The 10011-nt window shown below is 36.7% G+C and overlaps 1 protein-coding gene across 1 annotated transcript; it reads right to left on the reverse strand.

The window, feature by feature from the left end:
• Positions 1 to 1337: 1337 nt before the first annotated feature.
• Positions 1338 to 7969, reverse strand: LOC137035474 (uncharacterized). Its single transcript, XM_067408778.1, has 7 exons — positions 7859 to 7969; positions 7091 to 7381; positions 6741 to 6989; positions 6567 to 6638; positions 5826 to 5954; positions 2936 to 2973; positions 1338 to 1502 (listed from the first exon to the last, which is right to left on the reverse strand). Exons 1-7 carry the CDS (start codon positions 7914 to 7916, stop codon positions 1338 to 1340), a joined length of 1002 nt encoding a protein of 333 aa, XP_067264879.1. The 5' UTR covers positions 7917 to 7969.
• Between the last annotated feature and the right edge of the window lie 2042 nt (positions 7970 to 10011).

Consider the following 10011-nt stretch of genomic DNA (forward strand, 5'->3'; position numbering starts at 1 on the left):
GGTTGCAACGCACTCAAGCGCCCTGGACGCGATGGATGAGATGGCTGCTTTGCCAGTGCCCACGGGCAAGATGGCCGCCTCTTCGGTTCTTAAAGATGTAGGGGGTGTTCCAGCCATTGAGTCCGCTCCAGAACCCGCTCCAACCGGTGAATCATCGCCTCATCTTCGGAAGAGGAGGAGGAGGAAGGCTTCTTCCATTCTTCTAGACTCAGACGCCCTTCAAGAGGCCGCTGTGGGCCTGGAGACCACTCCAGAGGTCTCTCTTCCTCCGCCCAGGCTCCTTGCCCTGAGGGCGCCACCTGAATTCCTTGCCCTGCCAGCGCCGCCCAACCGCTTTGCTCTGCCAGCGCCGCCCAAACGCCTTGCTCTGCCGGCGCCATCCAAGCTCCTTGCCCATCAACCCGCTATGTCCTCCGTGGATTTCCCCAAGAACTTTTTTTTGGGGGGGGCAGTATACCTAGGGGTGGGGAGTTTGTGGGTGGGGATCCTGCCCGGTCACTGCCGTCAGTGGCCTTTGGACTATTATGGCCAACCATGGACTATAACCCACTATGGCCATTTATGGACTTTGATCGGCCGTGGCTGCCTGAGCCACCAATCACCTGTTGCCACATACAGCCTAGCACACTACACTGATCACCACACCCAGCTGCAGCTCATTACCAGGACTATAAAGGACTTCCACAAACACCACCTCACCGCGAAGTATTGTTAATTGTTGTTGCAATTCCGAGCGTTTATATCTTGTCTGCCTGCTTGTTTCTGATCCTGCCTGTTCCCTGTTTATGATTCTCTGCCGCCTGCCTTTGACCTGTGTATTGTTATCTGGACTGTGATCGCTATCTGCCTGCCTTTTTATCTATTGCCTGTTCCCTGACTACAACCTTGCTTACGAGTGTTGCTCTTAGATGTTCATACTGTACATCGCGTCTTTTGTGCGCGCAAGGTCGATATTTCAAATGTAGGTGTGCTCGGCGAGATGAAAACACCTCAACTTTTCAGAATGCCACAAGGTGGCCTTTAAAGGGATAGTTCACCCAAAAATGAAAATTTGATGTTTATCTGCTTACCCCCAGGGCATCCAAGATGTAGGTGACTTTGTTTCTTCAGTAGAACATGATTTTTTTTGCTTGATTTCTAGCTTTATTTTGACTTTTAATTTTAACCAACTTGATTTTTCTTTTTTTCTCTCTTGGCATAATTTTTTCTGGTTACTTATTTGTGTTTTATTTATTTATTTTTATCTTGTGGTTTTTGCCACAGATCAGTCGGTTTAGTTTTTCTTTTATTTTTTATTTTTCTCTCCAGTATCCGTTTCCCTGGCTGCTGGATTGTGCTTATCTTCCCGCTTCCTCCGTCTTCCCCGCTGCCATCTCCCTTCCTCTTCTCCCCGCTTCACCTGCCTTCAGTGCCCATTGTTCCCCGTCTCGTTTGCCATCATCCTTGACCTCCTGAGCTGCAGTCTGCTCTTGGTTGGGCATTTCAGGACTTTGTCTTGCTACCTGAGGCCATCATTGACTGTGGACATCATCCATTATCTGTGGACACTAGCCCTTGCTGCTATTTTGTTACTCCTTGATCTGTTTCCCTAATAAACTGTATTAACCTGCAAATTGAATCCTCTTCTTTTCCGAACCCTAACAATGAGTCCGAAGATTATTCCAGTTATGAATTAATTCTTCTGTCACAGACTTTTTTTAATGCACGTTTTATTCCTAATAAATTTACTAGAAGTTTCTTCTCTAAATATGTTTCCATCACGTTTTATGTGCATTTTATTTAGCTGAATAAAGAGTAGCTATCCACCCCAGCAAGAGTACGAGTTACATTTATTCACATCTTGTGCAGTATTTTAAAATGTGCATACGTAGTCTTTTTTTTTTTTTTTTCTTCAGAAAACCAATATGACTCATTTAAAATTCTGAACTAGCATTTCTGCATGCAAGTTTCAGAAACCCACTTTAAAAATGACAGAAAAGAGATACAATCCCATACGGTAAAAAAATATATTTTCAAATATATTTTTAAATATATTTCAAAATATACAAAAAATATATTCGCTATAAATATATTTTCACATATAAATATATTTTCTAAAAATATATTTTTTGGCCATTTTTTGTATATTTTTAAAAAATATATTTTCAAATATATTTATATAAATATATTTTCCTAAAATGTATTTTTTGGCCATTTTTTGTATATTTTTAAAAATATTTTCAAAATATATTTTACAAAAGCATTTAAAAATATATTTTGTCCTACATATATTTCAACCCAAGAAAATACATTCACATGTCACATTTGAAAAACTTTTATTTGTTGTCCATAACACATGAACATTTGAATAATAATCTGCAAGGAACATACTTTACAATGTTCAAAAAATTACAATATTCAAACAAATATAACTTTTTTGCTTTCAAGAAGTCTCAGTTTCCCCACGTCAAATCCTCAAAGCCTCTTTGGACACATTTGGAAATCACTTCTTGACTGTGAGACAAAAATCAGTTATTTTTTTAACTTAATGTTTCTAGTAAATTTTCCTTTCACTAAGTATTAACTTACCGTATATATGGCTGCCATGGTTTCCTCATCAAAGGCACTTCTTTTCTGTCTCTACCACTGTACTCATACAACAGACAAAACACAATAACTGAACATCAGTACAGGTACAGAGGGCATGCACTTTGTCCTCTAACTAGTTTTGGATTTCCTGATATTTTTGTTTACACTGGAACTAAAACAATTACAGGTATACTGGATTTTAAAGATATTTAATGGGCATATTTTTAGACAGTACAGTAAAGAAACTGATGATTGAGGAGAGGCCTTTCTTTACACTTCTGCATTGCATTTTCACTTTTACAAATGAAGGGATAGTGGAATATCACAAAGTCACTCAGTTAAGCTAACTTAACAAAGGGATACTTACCCTCATGCTGTTCCAGTTGATTATGACGTTCTCTTTTTCTGTGGAATACAAACAGAAATATTTAGAAAAATAATCCATCTCTGTGTGTTCACGCAAGAAGGTCAAAAACCAAAGTGAACATGACGGTAATCCACATGACCTCAGTTGATTAATCAACTTCTTCTGAAGTGAAACAATAGGTGTGTTTTTGGAAAATACTGTTATGTTAAATTTGTTACATTACAGATTTGCCAACTGTCCAATGTCAACATGTTGTAATTTTTGATGTGTTTTAAAGCTTGAGGAATCATTTGGATGTACAGACTTTAAAATATTAGTATTTTTCTAACACACACCTAATGTTTCACTTCAACTAGGGTCATGTTGACTATTTCATGTTTATTATTGTGAAGCTGTTCTGTATAAAGCAGCGCGGTCTCCCAAACACTCTACATCTGAAATTTAAAAAAAAAAATATTAAACATTTTTTGTGTGTAACGTTAGTTTTCACTAGTGTCCAAATTAAAAACAACTAACTTTAAAACGGAAATCTGAAAATATTAAATGCGTCTCATGTGAGCAAATAAACAAACGGGGCATTAATTTGACAAATAAAGTTAAAAAAAAAAAAAAAAAACTTGACAATAAAACATTATACATTCAAAGTAGCAATGAACATTACATATGTGAAAAATGACGACTAAAAATAAAGTTATAACGTTAGCTCTTACCTTTTACTCCGAGAACTCCCGGTTGACTGACGACCGTTACAGTTCAAAATGACGCGCATGCGCAGTACTCCAAAAGTCTGTGAGCGCTGCTAGTGGTTTCCCATTCAAATTACGTCACAGTTAACATCGTACATCTAGCGATTTTATTAATCTATTTATTTGTATTTGATGTAGATCTAAACGCTATATTACACTGACAATAAATTACAATTAAATAAATAAATGAATTAATAAATAAGTAATAGACTAAAACACACATTTGTGAGGTGCCATACTATTACACAGATCTGTATTTTTGGGAAGATATGTGAACAAAGTGTCAATGTGAAAAATATGTGTAAATTCATGTTTTTCTGCAAGTGTTTAAAATTCTTCAAACATAATGGATAATTTTGTTCGCAAGGCTTTCTTCCACGCACATTTGCATTGTCGACTGTAAGATTGGAAATGTATTTTCTTGCGCCCTGAAATATATTTTTATATATAAATATATTTTTCCTGCCCCTGAAATACGTTTAAATATATTTTAAGTATATGAAGGTTGAAACAAAATATATTTTCAGTTTCAAAAATATATTTCATTGAACTTCACTGTTTGTAACATATATTTACCATATATTTAAAATATATTTTGGCCAGATAAAATATATTTTTTTACCGTATGGGATGGATCATTGCTAAGACATGGCATGGACCATTTTATGGTCCATTTATTCAGATTCTTAATGATTTTTAGTACATTTATAGATAGGATATAGCAAGTTATTATAACATTATTTCTATACTTCATTTTTTTCTGAACATATGTACACAGGTTCTGTCTCGCACACAGACGCGCTTACGAGCCTTTAAAAAGTATTTAGCTGCGGAAAGACGCGTTCGGCGTGTGCACTGCGCACCTTTGTTTTCAAGCACTCAACTTACTCTCGCATGGGCTATTGTACAGTACACAAACTGTCCGTGCCATCATGACAATTAGGCTGCACGCGAACGGGAAGTGCGGGCAACCGCGAACCTTCCTGATGACAAAAATGTTCCGATTCGGACAGTGTGTGGATCCCCGAAGTGTTAAGTTCGCTTAAATGAATGTGCCTTTGTGATATTCCACTATTCCTTCATTTGTAAAAGTGGAAATGCAATACAGAAGTGTAAAGAAAGGCTAATTCGACCTCTCCCCAATCATCATAAATATGATGTCAAAAATATGCCCATTAAATATCTTTAAAATCCAGTATAGCCTACCAGTAATTGTTTTAAAATATCAGCAAATCCAAAACTAGTTAGAAGAAAGTGCATGCCCTCTGTACAGATGTTCAGTTATTGTGTTTTGTCTTTTGTATGAGTACAGTGGTAGAGACAGAGAAGAAGTGCCCTTGATGAGGAAACCATGGCAGCCATATACAGTAAGTCAATACTTGGTGAAAGGAAAATTTACTAGAAACATTTAGTTAAAAAAACAAAACTGATTTTTGTCTCGCAGTCAAGAAGAAATTTCCAAATGTGTCCAAAGAGGATTTGAGGATTTGACCTGGGGAAACTGAGACTTCTTGAAAGCAAAAAAGTTATATTTGTTTGAATATTGTAATATTGTATTTTTTTGAACATTATTGTCAGGCTGTGTTCTCGAAGGAAGACGAAGAAGAACAGGGTAAAATCAAAGTTTAATCCAAATGGGCAGAATGGAAGCAACAACACAACGTAAAACGACTGTGAACGGACAATGAACAGAACTGAAACAGGAACAATATACACAAAGGAAGATTAACTAATGATGGTGGTTAATGTCAATGGTAACTGATGAGTGGCAGGAACTTATGCTGCGTTCACATCACCTTGTATTTACCGGAATCTTGAAATGACAACACGTGACGTTATATTCGGAGCTGTTCACGTCCTTTTGGTCCTTGGACTGGGAATTATGCGTTTCCATGGCACCACTATCAACGCCTTAAAGGGATAGTTCACCCCAAAATGAAAATTCTATCATCATTTACTTACCCTCAGGTTGTTCCAAACCTGTATACATTTCTTTATTCTGTTGAGCACAAAGGAAGATATTTTGATGAACGTTTGTAACTAGGCCACTTTGGGGCACCATTGACTTCCATAGTAGGAAAAAAACTACTGTGGAAGTCAATGGTGCCCCAAAACTGTTCAGGTTAACACATCCTTCCTCTTGCTTCGGCTGCAGCAGCGGCACACACAGACTAGGCAGATGATGAAGAGTATGAGAAGGAAACTTGCTCCTCCAGACAGGATCACCAGCATCCACCAGAAATCAAAGCCAAAAAGTAATTTCCCAGTCACATCTAATTAAGGATCAAATACAAACAAACAAAAAACATTATAATTACCACCATTTATCATTTCAGCAACTGCAAAAAGATGCAAAAACACAATTTCTCTTTCTGCACAAACTTAAACATAAACAGGACAGTAAGCAGGTCTGAATCACGACAGAAAAACCTGAAAGAGTTTACTGTAATGATCGTCTGTCTGTACATCAACCCACTTATTACACAGCTGCTTACCAACTAAATGGACATGAAATATTGATCTGAGCTGAAATGATTTTAATACATGAGAAGATTATGATTTGAGAGAGATAAAACTATGACAGCGACATAGAAAACCAATTGTCTGTGTTTAGCATCATTATACCAAAATATTTATTCACAGAATTTTGTGATTGACCAAACAGAATAAAGTATTCCACATTGCTGAAATATGTTTTATGTAAATGTAATATATGATCTCTTTTTTTTCTTTTTACAAAATAACATTTTAACAATAATGATATAATTTAAATTGACAAATATTCAAGGTTAATAAAAGCAGCTTCATGACATATATTCCTCAAAGGCAGCTCTGTGGCAGGAAACATGATCATGAGGAACTTTGTGATAGAAATAGACATTTACCGTCATTTTTATTTTCGTTGTTGCTTTTCTCTTTTTTTTTTCTGTTCTTATCTTCATTTGTTGCATGTACACCTTTAAATGGATTATAAAAATATTCTTAGAGTCAACATCGTAAACCAATGTTGTCATGCATGAGAATATAACATGTAGAGTGATTTCTTCAGATATATGAACCTGTGTCAGAGCACACCGGCTGAACATCTGTTGCTGTCTTTTTGCTGATCATGTTGCTGAGTGTGCATGAGAACTTATCTCCAGATTTGAGCTCAGACGAGCTGACATGTAAAACGACGTGTGTCATCTTTGACTCCTCTCCATTTTTCATCCAGGATACAAAAACCTCAGTGCTATTCGAAGGAATACAAGTCAGATTGACTCCTTCTTCTACACACTGGACTCTGACTGAAGGTTCAGGCACCGGCTCTGAAACACACACAACAACAGCAAGTCTTAATGCTGAGACACTCTTGGTCCTGCTTTGAAAAGGCAAAAACAGAGGAAAGAAATGACAAGCTTGTACATACCTTGTACACAGAGATGTGCTTCTGTTTTCTTTATTAACTTTCCACTCTCTAGATTAAAAACTTCGGCTTTGTACTCCCCAGATTTGCTCTTCTGTATGTTCTCCAGTATCAGGGATCCATAGCGGTCAATGCTGAGATCTTGTATCTTAACATTTGAGCCCTTTTTTAAATACACCCTGCTTTCATTATGTGTCCAGATCAAGTGGCTGTTCTGTGGTAATTCTTCATCACCCAGTTGAATCACAACATTTTCACCCACTGCTTTGTAGATACATGAAGATACAGATTTACCTAAAAAATAAAGTGGTATTAAAAGTCTGAGCAAAAGGATCAATAACACAGTGAGAAATGCTGCTGTTTCGTATCGAGCAGTCGTGACTTTTCACTATTGCTGACATGACCTGATTTAACACAGACACACGCGAGAGAAAAGATGATATCTTAAAACACTTTTGCTCAAAGCAATGGGTCTTACATGGGAAACACATGACTGAGTAATAAATATTCATATGAAACCATATAGATTGCTATGAAATGTGAATTGTTTTTAATTGAAATTAATAAAACTGTCTGTAGAAAGCAGAAAAGTTTTGGTGTCTGTTCCACAACTTTGAGGATTGAAAAATGAAATTAAAATTCAATCCAAAACCAAAAACCACACAAATAATTTCTTATTCGGTGTAGAAATAATTCACGGTGAAGAACATTTGTGTATAATCAGACATGTGGCATTATAGAGAAAATATATATAACTGATGAATAACTTACCAGAGGAGAAGATGAAGATTAAACTGAAGAGGAGAATGAATGTCATGTTTTGCAGCATTTTCACACAGGTCTCTGAGTGAGCTGCTGTGTTTTAAGATGTCAGGCTCTCAGTGGTCTTGTTTCCTGTGTGTGCGTCTCTGGGAGCGTGTGCGGGTAACGCTGAGCTCCAGCGCTGACAGTAATATCTCTTAAGACATCTAAAAGAGAAAAAATTTAAAAGTGCATTTTGTTGTTGTTTGGAAACTTTCTTGTGATAGATTCCATTTATTTATAAATGTGAAACAATTTATAATTTTACAGTAATAAAATACTTGCAGATCATTTGCATTATGAAATTATTAATACAAAGTTCAGTCATGAAACCCTAACCGAGTGCTGATTGGTTCTTTCTGTGCCGTGGCACCAGCCAATCAGAAGAAATTCCAAATCCACGCCACATATCGCCATATATCCATATATCGTACCCTAGCCTGCGATCGACAAGCTGTGCAATGTGAAGCGCTGTTATGAGCAGAATGCTTTCAGAAATCCTCTGAAATTCAACATCTAAGATATAGGTTTTCTCATGATATTGTACAATGCTTTGCGTAGTGGTGGGCAGAGCGAGGCTTTGTGAAACACTGAAACAGTTGAAGCAAATGTGTATTGTGTTGAGGCTTCGAAACTATACCGGCACCCATCTCCACGGTGACACCTAGTGGTCAATTGCACATGTTATCTGAAACAACCTTGACAACAAGCCATTTAAAAAATAAAAAAAGTTGTGTTTTTGTTAAAGGTGCCCTAGAATTAAAAATTGAATTTACCTCGGCATAGTTGAATAACAAGAGTTCAGTACATGGAAATGACATACAGTGAGTCTCAAACTCCATTGTTTCCTCCTTCTTATATAAATCTCATTTGTTTAAAAGACCTCCGAAGAACAGGCGAATCTCAACATAACACTGACTGTTACGTAACAGTCGAGATCATTAATATGTATGACCCCAATATTTGCATATGCCAGCTCATGTTCAAGGCATTACACAAGGGCAGCCAGTATTAACATCTGGATCTATGCACAGCTGAATCATCAGACAAGGTAAGCAAGCAAGAACAACAGTGAAAAATGTCAGATGGAGCAATAATAACTGACATGATCCATGATATCATGATATTTTTTGTGATATTTGTAAATTTTCTTTCTAAATGTTTCGTTAGCATGTTGCAAATGTACTGTTAAATGTGGTTAAAGTTACCATAGTTTCTTACTGTATTCATGGAGACAAGAGCCGTCACTATTTTCATTATTAAACACTTGCAGTCTGTATAATTCATAAATGCAACTTCAGGGGCAGGGAGTGTGAGATTTAAAGGGGCCGCAGCCTGAATCGGCACATGGTTAATGATGCCCCCAAAAAAAAATCTATGGGGTATTTTGATCTGAAACTTCACAGACACATTCAGGGGACACCTTAGACTTAAATTACATCTTGTGAAAAGACGTTCTACGGCACCTTTAATGTGATGAGTTTTTAACATCTGTCTGACAACTACATGATGTTGGTTATGTAACCCTCCTCACTGTGAATAACTAGGTTATTTTGGTCATGAAAAATGAAGATTAATCAAACAAAATCAAGCCACAATGGTCTCACATTTTTTTTTATTTTTTTTTTTTTACAGATTTTTAGTCAAGAATATTAATTGTGGAAGGACTTAGCCTACTTCTTTTTTTACAGATAATTTCTCCAGCCTTTGAAAAAATCCTCTCACAATAGAGGTATTTTTTAGCAAGCACATACAAATGAGGGAAAATTACAGCTCTCTCTTTCCAGTAACTTAGAGGATCACGAGTTCTGGGCAAAAACGCATCTTTGAGGTACTTTTTCACTTCTACTGTGGCATCAGCTGTAGCACTGTGTATCGGCTGGGTTTCACGGATACCATTCTCAAAAAGTTCCCATAAACTGTCCTGGGTTTCTGCTGGTGTTGATGATGATTATGCCTGATGTTGACTGTGGCTCTGAATAAAAATAAAAACAACAATTAGTTATAAAGCATAAACTGACAGCATATATGAAGTATAAGTCAAATGATTTTTCAGATGACATAACTCCATAATGTCAGATGAAGACTTAAAGTGCTCACCAGAAGTTGCTGTGTTTAAACGC

The sequence above is a fragment of the Chanodichthys erythropterus genome, chromosome 14 (genome assembly GCF_024489055.1).
Source record: "Chanodichthys erythropterus isolate Z2021 chromosome 14, ASM2448905v1, whole genome shotgun sequence".
NCBI classification, from domain to species: Eukaryota; Metazoa; Chordata; class Actinopteri; order Cypriniformes; family Xenocyprididae; genus Chanodichthys; species Chanodichthys erythropterus.